At 43.2% G+C, this 16457-nt stretch overlaps 1 protein-coding gene across 1 annotated transcript in view; it reads right to left on the bottom strand.

Moving 5' to 3' along the window:
• Positions 1-16457, bottom strand: part of LOC149279332 (kinesin-associated protein 3-like) — a 77946-nt gene that overhangs the window by 20666 nt on the left and 40823 nt on the right. The window contains exons 13-18 of the mRNA XM_089501314.1: positions 15262-15427; positions 14798-14923; positions 12982-13080; positions 9830-9915; positions 9280-9469; positions 5289-5385 (exon numbers count right to left, since the gene is read on the bottom strand). Of these exons, the coding sequence (XP_089357440.1) occupies positions 5289-5385; positions 9280-9469; positions 9830-9915; positions 12982-13080; positions 14798-14923; positions 15262-15427 (764 nt within the window). The remainder of the gene's footprint in view (positions 1-5288; positions 5386-9279; positions 9470-9829; positions 9916-12981; positions 13081-14797; positions 14924-15261; positions 15428-16457) is intronic.

Here is a 16457-nt window from a genome sequence, read left to right as displayed (position 1 = left end):
TAAGTTAACCCTAAACACCCCATTAACTATAACTGCCCCTAAATTAACCCCCACCTCCCCTAACTTTCAGCAGCCCAAATATTAATTTTATACTCACAGTTAGATGAGTGTCACAGCCATGGTGATGCTAAAGAAATGGGCGGAGCCAATCGTCCGTTTGGCTCCACCCCTTTCTTCCTCCCTGTCCCTCCCTGTAGTCACTGCCGATTGCCCCTGCCCCTTTCTTTCTCCAGCAGTGATTGCAGGGAGGGACTGGAAAAAGGAAATGGGCGGGCCAATCGGCAGTGACTGCAGGGAGGAACTGTAAGTAGCAACTGCTGCTGTGACTCCTGTGAGTCACACTAACGGATTATAACACGAGGGGTATTTTTCAGAGCATTTGCTCTGAAAAAACCCTCATTTAATAATCGATAAAAATCGATTCAACTAATCGACAATGAAATTCGTTGCCAACGAATTTCATTATCGATTATCATCGATTTTATCGATTAGTTGTTGCAGCCCTAGTGGAGAGCCATACCCTATCGCCATTCATAAAGGAGGGACCCAATCGGCGACGCCGATCCGCATAACGCTTATACTTGTGAGCAGCATGAACCAGCGAACGGCGCACCCCGTCCCAAACTAACGGTAATTGTTTTAAATACAGGTCTACGGCCGGAATTTGAGAAGAAGCGAAAGAAGAAGGCAAGGAAGAAGGGTGAAAACCATAGTTACAGAAAAAAGGACTAATCTTGGAGGACTCGTGAACAGTATTATTCCTAGCAAACTCAGCCCAAGGTAGAAGTAAAGCCCAATCATCCTGGTGTTCATTAATAAAAAGGTGTAAAAATTGCTCAAGAGTCTGGTTGGTTCTTTCCATGATACCGTTAGTTTGGGGGTGGTAGGCAGAAGAAAAGGCTAGGGAAATACCCAAAGAGGCACAGAAGGTCCTCCAAAACAGAGCTGTGAATTGCACCCCCCGATCAGACACAACCTGGAGTGGGAGACCATGCAGACGAACGACATGATTAACAAACACAGGGACTAACTCCGGGGCCGAGGGCAGTAGCACACATAGTACACGCGGCGACAAAATCAAAGCAGTCAACATGCATAGTAGGCCACCAGAACTGTCTACGAATGAACCGAAAGGTTCGCTGGGCATTAGGATGACCCGAGGTTAAGGACGCATGAGCCCAGGACATTCCCGCTCCGGCACAAACAGGGTGTCCATGGGCCATTTACTGTGGACAGGAGCTTTAGATTGAGCTGAGAGAATACGGGAGACCAAAGGAGAAAATAGGTGAGTGGAGACAGAGGCAATAATCTGAGAAGGAGGAATGATAGGCTCAGGTTCAGACTTGGAGTCCTGGTCGGAGACAAACTGCCTGGATAAAGCATCCGCTTTGACATTTCTTGATCCAGGCTGGTATGAAATGACAAACAGAAATCTGGAGAGGAATAACGACCACCTGGCCTGCCTAGGGTTCAGTCTTTTAGCGTGACTAAGATATTCCAGGTTCTTGTGGTCGGTCAAAATTGTGATAGGGTTTCTCGCCCCTTCCAGAAGGTGTCTCCACTCCTGAAGAGCCATAACAATACCCAAAAGTTCGCGGTTACCCACATCATAATTCATCTCAGCAGGAGAAAATTCCTTCGAGAAAAAGGCGCACGGAAGAAGCCTGTCATTGAAGTCCTTCCTCTGAGAGAGGACTGCTCCAACTCCCACTTCGGAGGCATCAACCTCCACAGTAAAAGGTTTAGAGGCATCTGGATGACGCAAAATCGGGGCAGAAGCAAAGGCTTTCTTAAGGTGGGCAAAGGCCTGAATAGCCTCCCTTGACCAATTCTTGCAGTCAGCACCTTTCTTAGTCATGTTGGTGAGAGGAACTACAATCTTAGAAAAGTTCTGGATGAATTTTCTGTAATAGTTCGCAAAACCTAAAAACCGTTGAAGGGGCCGTAAAGCCTGAGGTTGAGGCCAATCCGAAATTGCAGCAAGTTTAGTAGGATCCATTTCAAAGCCCGATGCAGAAATTAGGAGACCCAGGAAGGAGACTCGGGGGACTTCGAACTGGCACTTCTCAAGTTTGGCGTAGAGACGATGCTGGCGCAGGCGTTGCAGGACGATACGAACATGAAGGCGATGTGACTGAATATCAGAGGAATGAATAAGGATATCATCTAAATAGACGATAACAAACTGAAGGGAGATATCGCGGAAGATGTCATTCACAAACTCCTGGAACACAGCGGGAGCATTGCATAGCCCAAAGGGCATGACCGTATATTCGTAGTGACCCATACGGGTGTTGAAGGCCGTCTTCCATTCATCGCCTTTACGTATCCGAACTAAATTGTACGCCCCCCTGAGATCCAGTTTTGTGAAAACAGTGGAACCCCGCAACCGCTCAAACAATTCCGGAATGAGGGGCAACGGGTGTTTGTTTTTGACCGTGATACGATTCAAGCCCCGGTAGTCGATACAAGGTCTTAAGCCCCCATCCTTTTTCTCCACAAAGAAAAATCCGGCACCGGCTGGAGAGGTAGATTTTCGGATGAATCCTCTTTCTAAATTATCTTTAATGTACTCAAGCGCTTGAGACTCGGGCAATGACAATGGATAAATACGACCTCGAGGTGGAAGTGTCCCGGGCAAAAGTTCGATAGGACAATCGTAAGGTCTGTGGGGAGGTAAAACCTCCGCTTGCTTTTTATGAAACACGTCCTTAAATTCAGAATACGCCAAGGGTATCGGCAAGGCGGAAACAGAACGAATGGGGGTGGTGGTAGAAAAACATCGTTGAGAACAGTCCGAACCCCAACCTAGGAGGTCTCCAGTGGACCACTTGATGGCCGGGTTATGGACGCGGAGCCAAGGAAGTCCTAGAACCATGGGGCAGGAGGGGATGAAATGATATGGAAGGATATGGTTTCACGATGGAACAGGCCCACAGACAGAAGCAACGGAGACGTCTGGTGCGTGATGAAGGAGGGTTGTAGGGGTTGGCCGTCTATGGCCGAGACGGCAATAGGAGGGTGTACTTGGACGAGTGGTATCTTCTGGAGGAGGGCAAAGGATTTATCAATAAATGAACCAGCGGCCCCAGAGTCAATCATAGCGGAGACTGAAACCTTTCTTCCATCCCATTCCAGCGTAGCAGGAACAAGCAAATTGTTACAGAATGTAGGAGCTGTACAAAGCTCACCCGGACAAGGCTCCTTTACTTGGTCCAGGTGCGAGCGTTTCCCGGTTTACTGGGACAAGTGCGAACAAAATGGCCCTTAAGACCACAATAAAAACAAAGTCCCTCCGATCTATGACGAGATCTTTCCACGTAGTCTGGTGGTTCCCAACTGCATAGGTTCTTCAGGGGACTCCGAGGACGTAGAGGAATCCGAAGGAGAGAGGGAACGTACTTGATGAAAAAGAGTGCGTTCACGCTTCATAGCCTTTTGCGACAAAAGTTCTCGGATACGATTATCCAGCTTGAGTGTCAAGGAGACAAATTCATCCAACTCGGCAGGATGATCCCGGGTAGAAAGTTCGTCTTTAAGTCGTTCTGATAAGCCATCGTAAAAGGCCGCGATTAGAGCTTCGTCGGACCAATTAACCTCAGCTGCTAGGGTCTTAAACTCAATAGCATAATCGGCGACCGAGCGGGAGCCCTGGATGGTATGAAGCAGAGACAACAAGGCCGAAGCAGTTTTACCCGGGGTGTCGAAGGTTTTCCGGAAGGCCGAAATGAAGGCAGAGCAGTTATACACGAGAGGAGAGTCCCTCTCCCACAAAGGAGAAGCCCAGGCTAGGGCCTTGCCAGATAACAAGGAGATCAGGTATCCCACTTTGGCTCTTTCCGAAGGAAATAGGTGAGGCGTGAGTTCGAATTGAATGGAGCACTGGTTAAGGAAGCCGCGGCAGGCATCCGGTTCCCCATGGTAGCGAGCGGGAGCTGGGAGCTTCACAGACGAGGGAACGGAGGAAGTCCCGGTGTTCGCAGCTGGAGGAGAAGTCACAACCGGAGAGGAAGGGGAGGAAGCAGACGTAGAACCCCCGGAGTCAGGATCAGATCTGGCCACCAAAACTTGAATAGCCCGGGCCATTTGGTCTAAGGTGTCCTGTATGCTGGAGAAACGGACTTAATGGGAATCCAGCCGTTGTCCGTGGGTGGAGAGCACCTTGCCAAGCTCAGATGCATCCATGACCCTGTTGTAACGTCACTGTTTCGCTGGACTATTAAGGAAGGTCGTCCCCGCAGAAGTTCTTCTGCCCAAACTACCGCTACTGAGAGGAGAGTTCCCGGCAGCAGCAGTCCAGGACTTAGACAATCCCAACAGTGGACAACCTCCCACCAGCTGGAGATAGGTTCTGAGTGGCAGCAGCCGCGGCAAGGCGCAGCATGAGACAGGAGCACAAAGCGGGTAGTCAGCCGAGCCAAGGGTCAGATTCACGGAGCGGGTAGTCAGCCAAGCCAGTGGTCAGATTCACGGAGCGGGTAGTCAGCCAAGCCAGTGGTCAGATGCACGGAGCGGATAGTCGGACGAGCCAGGGGTCAAAACCAGAAGTCACAAGCGAAGGTACCAAATCGTAGAGCAAGGGAGAATCAGGCAAGCCAAAGGTCAAAACAGGAAACTAGATAGCACGAGCCGAATACACAAAACTGAAAGACCACAACAGGGTGCTAGTGAAAGGCACAGCCGGCTTTTAAAACTGGCGCCATTCCACAAGCCCCTCCCGGACCAGAACCAAAACCACGCCCCCCAGCCGTCCATCACTTCTCCTGCAACGTGCAGCGTGCCGGGCGGACCGACGACCGGAGGACGGGTAAGTACACAAGCTCCAGGAACTGCTGTTCCCGGAGCGGAATCTCCCCCGTGTAACAATACCTCGGGCGGAGGATCGTCCACTGCCCGGGGAGATGTTCTCCCGGGACCCGCGGACAACCCTTCGCCCGCTACTAATCCCTGTGCCGGGAGCGGAGGACCGCCCGCCGTCCCGAACGGCCGGCGTTCGAGAACCGCGGCCAGTCCTCCTCCCGGCGGCATCCGGAGCCGGTATGGTGACACATATGCATGAAAGTGGATATGATGACTGAAGTGTACCTTAAATGATCATGAGTTGTACATGGGAGAAAAATAACATCTGTAACAGGAAAAAAACCAAACACATATATTGGTCATGAAAGTTAAATAAATAGCACTTCGTAAAAGCATGTTGTAACATAATTTCACAACTATCATTAATTCAAAATACACAACAGCGACAAAGCAACACACAAACAGAATTCAATTTAAAGGGCTGTTACCGGCTGCCAAAGGAAGACTCCCCAAGATCTCCATTTTGAATGTTATATTCATTAAAGAAGTCTGGACTCACAGCGCCTTCAGATGTCATCAGGCCTTCTGGAAGATAAAACAAAAAAGTTATTTTTTACACTGTGGATAAACCATAGTCATATGATGGAACATGTTTGATGCCCATTCAGGCAAAGTCATATCATTCTAATGCAGTTTTTAAGCAGCGATTCACAAAAGTGTGTAAAAATAATCATCCATTCTCGTTGACAATGATCCTATATGAAAATATTGGACATTCCTACAATGGAGATCATTTTACTCATTTCTGATTATCATTTATTATTAGGGCCGTACATTACACAAGAAGTTATTTATTTTGCTCTTAGACATTAGGACTTGATACATCATCCCCATATTATAGGGACCAAAATACCCGTTTTTCCCCCCTATTTTCCTGGGTCTATTCCTGGGAATATTTGGGGAGTACCAGGGTTTCACAATGTTATAATACCCTGAAATAAAATAATTTGTATATACATAAAAGAATATGTAATTGGAAATTTATGTACACAAAATATGTTAACATAAGAAATGCTCTGCATAAACATCCATCAATAGGTCACAAAGTAATTAAATGTTTGTACAAACCTTGCTAATAATAGTTTCATTAGTCTATGGTACTATGTAGGGCTGCAACAACTAATCGATAAAATCGATAATAATCGATAATGAAAATCGTTGCCAACGAATTTCATTATCGATTAGTTGAATCGATTTTTATTGATTATAAAATGAGTATTTTTTCAGAGCAAACGCTCTGAAAAATACCCCTCATTATATAATCCGTTTAGTCTGACTCACAGCAGCAGCTCCTACTTACCAACCCCTCCCTGTAATCACTGTGACAACTGGCCCCGCCCCCTTCCTTCTCCCAGAAGGCCAGAACCACATGGCTGTGACACTCATCTAACTGTAAGTATAAAATTAATATTTGGGCTGCTGAAAGTTAGGGGAGGTGGGGGTTAATTTAGGGGCAGTTATGGTTAATGGAGTGTTTAGGGTTAATTTAGGGGCAGTTATGGTTAATGGGGTGTTTAGGGGCAGCTATGGTTAATGGGGTGTTTAGGGTTAATTTAGGAGCAGCTGTGGTTAATGGGGTGTTTGGGGTTAATTTGAGGCAGTTGTGGTTAATGGTGTTTTTAGGGTTAATTTAGGGTAGTTGTTTTGATGGGGTATTTAGAGTTAATTTAGGGGTAGTTATGGTTAATGGGGTGTTTAGGGTTAATTCAATGATGAGGACTGAGGGTTAATTTGATTAATTTAATAAAGTTAACTTAAGGTGCAGTTAGAGGTAAAGGGGGGGCAGACTAAGGGGAATCTAAATCCATGGGGCAGTGAAAATTAACCCAGTACTTATTTATAAAAGTATGGTGTCAGTGTGCTGTGAACGGGTCTGTGACTCTATGAGGGGACTATGAGGTATCTGGGGGGTATAAGGCATATCTGGGGAGGACGGAGTGACATATCTGGGGGTATAAGGCATTTACGGTATATAAGGCATATGTGGGGAGGGCAGTGTGGCATGTCTGGGGAGGACGGAGTGGTGTATCAGGGGGTATAAGGCGTATCAGGCACAGTGACGTGTGTGGGAGGCAGGGTGGAGTGGCATATGTGGGAGGCAGGGTGGAGTGGCATATGTGGCAGGCAGCGTGGAGTGGAATATGTGGGAGGCAGTGTGGCATGTCGGGGAGGCAGCGTGGCAAGCCTGGGCTCAAATGTGCATCAATTGGGGGGGCTGGTTGGGAAATAAAGACAAGAAATGCATTTTATCAAAGTTTTTTTTATTCTGCTGTTTTTATTTAACATCATCTGTTTATTAAATTATTTTAAATAAATGAAAAATTTACATTCTTTTTTTTATCCGATTAATCGATTAATCGACAAAATAATCGGCCAACTAATCGATTATGAAAATAATCGTTAGTTGCAGCCCTAGTACTATGATATACACCTCTTGAAAAAAAAATCTGACCAAAATCACATATCCTCTAGTAAAGTATTCTTGAGCTATTTACTTCCAGAACTATTTTGCAGCATACTTCTGATTACCACAGCAGTAAAAACAATTAAAGTGCAGAACTCACTCCAGATGAGCCCAACTTCATAAATCAGCATATGCACCAAATACAATGAGGCACATACAAAATTCATCAGTTTATTCAATCTGATGTTTGTAGTTCAATTTATCAGTTTCAGATGGGTTGTTAACACATTAACAACTCAAAGTGGAGCATAATAAATATATTCCATGCTTCTTTTTTTATTTTAAACTGGAACAGACAAAAGCATACGCTTATAACAATAATAAACATTAATGTCTGTATGTAATTTTAATAAACATAAATCAACACATTGTACGTACATACAACTGAGTTTCTGACTATGCATGTTTTTTTTGCTTAAAGATTAAGTGAAGTATCATCAAAAATATAAAACAAAATACCGTATTGGCTCGGATATAGGCCGCCCCCGTATATAGGCCGCACCCTAAAAGTTTGGTGCTTTTTTAAAGAAAAAGTTTTTTTCTTTAAAAAAGCACCAAAAAAACATGCTGCCACTCTGTCTGCCCCCCCGAGATATGCTGCCACTGTCCTCCCCCCCCCGAGATATGCTGCCACTGTCCTCCCCCCCGAGATATGCTGCCACTGTCCTCCTCCTCCCCCCGAGATATGCTGCCACTGTCCTCCTCCCCCCTCGAGATATGCTGCCACTGTCCTCCTCCCCCCTCAAGATATGCTGCCACTGTCCTCCTCCCCCCTTGAGATATGCTGCCACTGTCCTCCTCCCCCCTCAAGATATGCTGCCACTGTCCTCCTCCCCCCCCGAGATATGCTACCACTCTGCCCCCCCCCCCCCGACTTACCAGAGGAGACTCCCGGGTGTCTTGCGGGGTCGGCGGGGGACATCTACGCAATACGCGTATACAACTTCCGGTGCCGGCACTCAGCTGATGTGCCGGCACCGGAAGTTGTATACGCGTATTGCGTAGATGTCCCCCGCCGGCCCCGCAAGACACCCGGGAGTCTGCTCTGGTAAGTCTTGGGGGCAGAGGTAAAACTCATCATGCGGACGGTCACCGGCTGCGGCGATGCGGGTAAACAACCTCCGCAGCCGGTGACCATCCGCACGATGTGCTTAGACAACCTCCCGTGCCGGCACCCCCCCGTGGAAAGTGCTGGCAGGGGAGGCTGTCTGAGCGTATCGGAGAGTAGGATACGGGTCCCTTGCACCACTGCGGGGGATCTGTATCCTAACCCCGCTGCCTGGGTCGGGCGCTAGACCCCGAATATAGGCCGCACCCCCACTTTAAAGACTTAAAGTGGGGGGAAAAGGTGCGGCCTATATTTGAGCCAATACGGTATGTTGAATTACTTGCAAACACCCTAAACAAACTAAACACACACGGGCTGAACTCAATACACTTACTGCTATCACACTTCTGCTATCTACTGGATTGTAACAAACAGAGCAAAGTCTTTTACCCTCCTTTTTTCCTCCCCTTCACTTTTTAACACGCACCAGTGTACCATACCAAAATTTATACTTTCAAAATACAGATCTATATAATAAAGCTCTTATTTCAATGAGCATGTAATCTACACGACACATATCCTTATATCTAAGAAAAACAATTACAATGTGCTATGTGCTATTAGTGTGTTAAAGTGTAAAAATATATATTGTCCAATAATCCTCTTAACAGGTAACAGTTAATACCATGTACAAAAAAAAGAAATCATCAAAGATCATAATTGCACTGTTCTAGATTCCTTTCTTTTGTTGTTTCATCACATGTTTGATACTTCATTAATAAAGCTTAAGAACACAATTTGAACAACATAATGTGACTTTTCAGAAGGCACTATAGGTTTTTATTATATTGTATAATAAATCTATATGCAAACAGAACATTAACACGCAATAGCTGCGTCATATCACCTGCACTATAATATAGATCAGGTCTTTCCAGGATATCTCCTTCATGGATAAATGGCTCAATAGGTTCATCTCCATAAAGATACTGTTCACTTTCATCCATTTGACGGCTTTCCACCATCTCTAACCACTGAGAGTTGTGCCAGCGGAATTTTTCACTTTGTATCTTCTTTGCCCATTCCTCATCGTATTCCTATTATTGAAAAGAGGGATTGTTTATATGTGATACTGAGTCAAAACAGATGCATGCGTAGAGAGAAAGATTAATTTCCTATCCGAGGGATTAATTTTCATCTCTTGCATGTGCTACAATTACACCTTGATGGCAGGAAGGCAATGTAACACATGGAACAACTTAACAGGGTGATCTAAAGGGATATACAAGAGAGGGATACATTCATACAAAGATTTAAGAACACCGACATAAAGCCTCCTTGTGAATGAAAGTAAAAAAGAAAAAAGCTAAAAAGAATTTAATACATAGGAGACACACATAAATCTACAGATGTGTGCCATCTGTCTAGTAATAAGCTTATTGTATTTTTTTACTTACCGCTATAATATCAAGGGTGTTATCACATACTTTTCTGATCTCTGAATTCTTATCATGCATTAGGTCTATAAGATAAGCAGGAGCCTCTGTATTGGATTTGTTAAGAAAGTATTTAAAACAGATGTCATTAGTATTTCTATGCCCTAATTAGCAATATTATTGTCTAATTATTAAACATACGTTAAGTGTTATGCTACAGGATAAGTCAAGGTACACATATGATTTTTTTTACATATTTCCTGTGAACATGTTTCCAGTCTTCCAATTAATAATGTCAATAAAGTCATACTACTGTAATATTAGCTGTTGGAATTGATTTCTATAGTTTTTGTCATGCATTTTCTGCAGCAGACACACATATATTTTTTTAATGTTTGTATTACAATCCTGTTTTCCGGAAATACATGTAATATTTATAATGGACCTTCTGTGCATTATCGTGCTTTCAACAAACTGCAAACTAAACCTCTGTTTAAACTGTAATACGATTCTGAAAGTTTGCAAATACTAATAAGCATGTATACTTATTTTTAATGCATTTTGTTTAATTCAAATGCTATTTTCAGTTACTGCAATGTAGGACCTAATAAATCAACTTCAAACATGCTTTGGCCTTTAAGAAAAGCTGAATTGGACAAACACTGGGGCACCAAACCTTAGAGAAAAGTTTGCTTTTGACATAAGGCAGGACTACAGGGATCCTTGTTCCCTGCTGTGTGGAGTGACTTGCAAAGCCGTGATTTAAAAACATCCATGGTGTAGACATGACAAGCAATTTCCCCAAAACGTCATGTAATCCCTAATGCAGGAAGCATTGGCGCACATTTATGCTATGCTTTTATTATGCACTGACCAATTTACCATTTCCTGGCCAAGACAGGACAAGAAGCAGAAAACTGCAAAGAAAAAAGGAGAAAAGGTGTGTGGGGGGGTAGAACTCTAACACAGGGACAACATAAATTTAGAGGTTCTCATTGCAGAAACTTAAAGAAGCTTAAGACATTTTACATGGAAACAAAGGGTAATAATAAATGTTTTGTTTTGAATTTGAAATGTTTATTTATAATGTGCACAGTTTATGTTATAGGTTTGCATTGCAAAATTTCCTACGAATAAGATTACTAATCTGTCGCATACAGGGCTGGATTAAGGCATGGGCTGACAGGCCTGCAGCCCAGGGGCCTCGCGTCCGTGAGCCGGCAGACCAACATTTGGAGTAGCCATCGTGAGGTTGTGAGGTTTGGAGCGGCCGTTCTGCGGCCGCGAGGTTTGGAGCGGCTGCACCACGACTGCCTCCGCAGGCCACCTTATAAAATTAAAGCGGCCTGCGTGCACACGCACTGTGTGGCAGTGCCTCAGTGAGGCTTCCTCATATCGAGGAGAGGATCTTCACATGGGAAAAAAGAAAAGTAAAAAGTATTTCCCCCAAAAATAGGGGTTAGAGGAAAGGGGACCCATATTCAAGGGAGGAGGTGGGTGAATTGTCTTGGGACATCATTAAAAATGAAATAATACTAAGGGGGGGGGTGACTGGGTTTTGGCATTACAAAATAAATATAAACAGAAACAGGGGGTGGGTGGCTGGGGGTAATATACATAGCAGTGGGGGCATCAATAAACAAGAGGGTGGTTGGGCATCACTACATCAATACAAAAGGGGAGGCAGGCTGGGGCAATACCCAAGGGTATGGGGGGCATCACATTAACCAAAACTAAAGGGAGTGGGGCATCAATACACAAGCGAGGGGGATTGGCTGGTAGGCATCACATAAATCAATACTAAAAGGGGTCTAGATGGGGGCATCAAAAAATCAATACACAAGGGTGTGGGGGCATAAATGCACAAAGGGGGGTGATACACAAGGTTGTGGGGGAGACACATTAATCAATACAAAGGGGGGGCCTGGCTGGGGCATTAATACACAAGGGGCAAAAATATAAAAGGGGGGTTAATGACAAAAGTGGGGAGAAAATACATTGTTTTATGCTTTGTTGTGGCTTGTGGCATTTGTGCTTGTGTGTCGGTGTGGCAGAGCCTGTCCTGGTGTGTCTGTGTTTTTGTGTCGGTGTGGCAGAGCCTGTCCTGGTGTGTGTGTTTGATTGGTTGTTCATGTGGCAGAGCCCGTCCTGGTGTGTGTGTTTTGTGTGGCAGAGCCTGTCCTGGTGTGTGTGTTTGGGTGTCAGTGTTGCAGAGCCTGTCCTGGTGTGTGTGTTTGGGTGTTGGTGTGGCAGAGCCTGTTGTGGTATTTCATTTTACTTATTCAGAGATAAAATGCCCTCCTGAATTCAGTCAATTCAGAGGAAAAAGCTTTCTAGAACCAGAAATCAGCGAGAGGAAAAGTTAAGGTTTGTGTTATTTACTCTGCATATTTCATCACAAAGGTATAGTCACAGTTTTCACATTAATTGTGAAACCCAATTTAATTGTAAGGCCTGATTTCATTCTGCTCTACAGGGGACAATTCCCTGTAGTTCCCCTTAAGGGAGAACCTTTTACACACACACTGGCAGAACTTTTCATCTAAAAGTTTCTGCAGTAGCAAATGTTTTGATTCCATCATGTCTAATCTCTGTAACTAATTTGGGCCTATTAACATTTTTGGTTTCTGGGATTTCAATACAAATAATGTGCTAAAAATGATTTATAGTGATTTGGATGGCAAATAGTATGACTCAGGTATGTATGAGGGCTGCGTGTGGGTACAAGAGCTCGACCACGAGATAAGATATATGGGGCTGGTGTCCAAATGTTTCCAGGGCTGCTTTTCATTGCCAGTCCGGCCCTGGCGGTGCCTGCCTGGGTTACCGTCCATACAATGAAAAAAAAAAAGATATATTATGCGTTACACTTACTTCCTTGATGCTGGCAGTGCACAATGAATGAATACCGGCAAATTGGCAATACAAAAGCCGGTATTTTTTTTTTTGCAGTTTATACAGCGTGCGCTATGCGCATCAGCGTATTTGTGTGCCACCAACGTCCAAGACAGGAATCACGGGCACAGTCTCCACCAGACGTGCAAGTGTGTGTGTGTGTCAGTGCTGCTGTCTGCAATCTTGAACCCCTGCTGGCTATAACGCTTTTAACGCTGCATGTGAAAACAAACCAGGCACGGGATCAATAATTCACCCAGCATTCAATAAAAGGATACGGGTTTCCTTTATGATGACATCTCTGGTAGCCTGGTGGAAAACCATTTGGTAGAAGACATATACAATTTGGCACACAAATTCATCATCTTCTTGCTGAGCTACGACACGTAGAATAAAGCACTTATTAGATGCCAGCTTCATAATCATATTATGCAGAACATTTGAAAAAGTATAATGGGCATGTGGAAATAGTCTTAGTATGTAATCTAAACCTGTAATCTGTATGTAATCAAATATGATCAATACTTATATTTCCCAAGTTATTCAGAAAAAAACAGATTTTCAACAGCTTTTACTGTGCTACATACACTATATGACCTGGAGTATGTGGACACCTCTCCTTATTAATGAGTTTAGATGTTTCAGCCACATCCATTGCTAACTGGTGTATAAAGTCAAGCACATAGGCATGCACAGACAAACACTGGCAGAGATCAGTGGCTCTAAATGTGACACTGTCATAGGATGCTACAAGTTGGTTTGTGAAATCTCTGCCCAGCTAGATCAGCCTCAGTCAACTCTAAGTGCTATTATTGTGAAGTAGAAGCGTTTAGGCGTAACATTTCAGCCATGAAGTGGTAGACCACACACACTTACAGAGCAGGGCTGCAAAGTGCTGAAGCATGTAAAAATCACCTGTCCTCTGTAGCATCACTCACTGCAGAGTTCCAAACTGCCTCTGGAAGCAACATCAGTACAAGCACTGTATGTCTGGTGCTTCATGAAACAGGTTTCCATGATAGAGCAGCTGCACACAAGCCAGGGATCTCTGCTAATACCAAATGTCAGCTCGGGTGGTGTAAAGAACACCTCTACAGGACTCTGTTACAGTGGAAACATGTTCTCTGGAGTAATTAATCATGCTTTAATATATGGATTAATCTGGGTTTGGTAGATGCCAGAAGAACACTACCTACTAACATGTATAGTACCTACTGTAAAGTTTGGTGCTGTTTTTCATGGTTTGAGCTTGGCCCCTTAGTTCTAATGAAGAGTGATATTAATTCTACAGCATACGAACGCATTTTAGACAATTGTATGCTTCCAACTTTGTGTCATCAGTTTGGGGAAGGACTCTCCTGTTCCAGCATGACCGTGCTCCTGTGAACAAAGCCAGGCCCAAAAAGACATGGTTTCACAAGGCTGTTATAGGAGAACTAGAGTAGCCTGGACACAGCATTGACCTGAAACACCGTTTGTATGCCAGTCCTTCTCGTTCAACATCAGTGCATGACCTCACAAATGCTCTTTTGGTTTAATGGACACAAACATTTCCACAGACACACTCCATAAATCTCGTGGAAGGCCTTTTTAGAAGAGTGGAGGCTGCTATTGACGCAAATGGGGTGGGGGCATGGATATTGAACAAGATGTCCAATGAGCTCATATTATGTGTGATGGTCAGGTATCCACATACTTTTAGTCATATAGTGTATATTGGATACAGTTCTAGAATAACTGTCACAACTAGGATTACAAGCTAAAATAGAACAGAACGCACATGAGTCTATACTGTATAAGGATCTACATATTGCTTTCCAGGTTAGCTATTGTTTTCTTTTTAAAGCAACTAGGCACTGTCTTTTTCTAAAATGGAAAACAGTAACAATCATAGTAATTCCTTACACTTTCCATATTTCCAAGTAAAGCATATTTTTATAGTGATTGAATTTTATACATTAACGATAGCAGTTGTTTTCTTCTCTGTTACATTTTGACGGACCTTTATTTTGCATAACTGTAATAAGATTTTATGTATGTGCCTAGAGCACCTCTAGTTTTGTGGCATTCTGTATAATAAATAACCATAATTACCATTCAAAAGCTCAATCAGAGCAGGAATAATTCCAGATTTTGCCAGTAAAGCAGCACAAGAGTCGTCTGTAGACACTGTTCCAATCATTATAACCACTTCAAGAACCAGGTCGTCTTCTGCTGATCCTGAGTCAAAAACGTAATGTTTTTAAAATGTTTAATGTATACAAGAACCAACAATTTATGGTGGAAGACAGAAATGTATAAAATTATCTATACGTTTTAAATGAATACCAATTCATATAAAGTAATGTATAATGCATCGCTTTATTTACTTTTACTTTTTTAAAGCTACCACAATATTAATTCAATTATTGTTTTAATTAGAGAAAGAAAGGCCAAAATATATCATATCTACACAGCTAAAATGCCAATAACTATTAGACATGTACATGTTTCTCTAAAGCGATGCATTATAAATTATAAACACATACTACATACAAATGTTCAAAGAATAGGAGTACCTGGTTTAAGTTTGTCCTTCAGGTATTGCACAAGTTTGTATTCTTTGAGAACAAGTTCCCAGTCCAGATCACTAATGGTAAGATTTGCTAGGGTTCCAAGGCATTCTATAACGAATTCTTCTTCTTCAATGTTTGTAATCTGAGCAGCTAAATCCCCAACATAATCCTGAAAGTAATAATGTATTGTTAGGTATATGTACAAACTGAATTATTTAGACAAATTGTATTTTTGAGGATTAGTTTTATTATTGAACTACAGTGCTCTCCGCCAATCCAACATGTTAAGAAACCTTAAACCTGAATATTTAAGAAAGTAAAAGTGAGGTTTTGGCCTTTTTAGGGGAATATCTATGTGAGCACAATTATTGGGCAACTATTAGTGTAAATAATTATTATGCAACAAAAAGAAAAATGATAATTTTCTTACATGTTTATTTTCATCTATTAATGTGAGAATTCTAAACAAACAATTCAAATAAATATTTGTGACATTTCCAAATAAATTAATCAGTAACCAATATAAGTCAATATAAGTCATAAAAGGAGTCTGTCAGTTTCTTGATCAGTTGAAGATCAGCTTTTTATGCAGCAGCAACCACAGCCTCTCAGACAGTGTTCAGAGACGTGTACTGTTTTCCTTCAGCGTAAATCTGCCATTTAAGAAGGGCCCACAAGTTCTCAATAGGGTTTAGGTCAGGTGAGGAAGGGGGCATGTCATTATTTTTTCATCTTTAAGGCTTTTACTAGCTAGCCACGCACTGAAGTACTTCGATGCATGCGATGGAGCATTGTCCTGCATAAAAAGCTCCTTGAAAGATAGACCTTTTCCTGTACCACTGTTTGAAGAAAGTGTCTTGTAAAAACTGGCAGTATGTTTGCGAGTTGAGTTTGAGTCCATCTTCAACCCAAAAAGGTCCAACTAGCACATCTTTGATAATAAAAGCCTAATACCCCTTCTCCACCTTGCTGGCATCTGAGTCGAAGTGGATCTCTGTGCCCATTACTGATCCAGCCAAGGACCCATCCATCTGGACCATCAAGAGTCACTCTCATTTCATCAATCCATAAAAACTTATGGATGAAAACTCTGTCTTCAGATATTTCTTGGCCCATTCCTGTGTGTGAATTCTTGTTCAGTGATGGTCAGGTTTCAGCCTACCATACCGTGGCCATGTCCCTGAGCACTGAACACCTTG

The sequence above is a fragment of the Sceloporus occidentalis genome, unplaced genomic scaffold, assembly GCF_023333645.1.
Source record: "Sceloporus occidentalis isolate IW3139 unplaced genomic scaffold, rSceOcc1.0.p SCAF_170, whole genome shotgun sequence".
NCBI classification, from domain to species: domain Eukaryota; kingdom Metazoa; phylum Chordata; class Lepidosauria; order Squamata; family Phrynosomatidae; genus Sceloporus; species Sceloporus occidentalis.
This window is presented reverse-complemented; position numbering and strand designations above follow the sequence as displayed.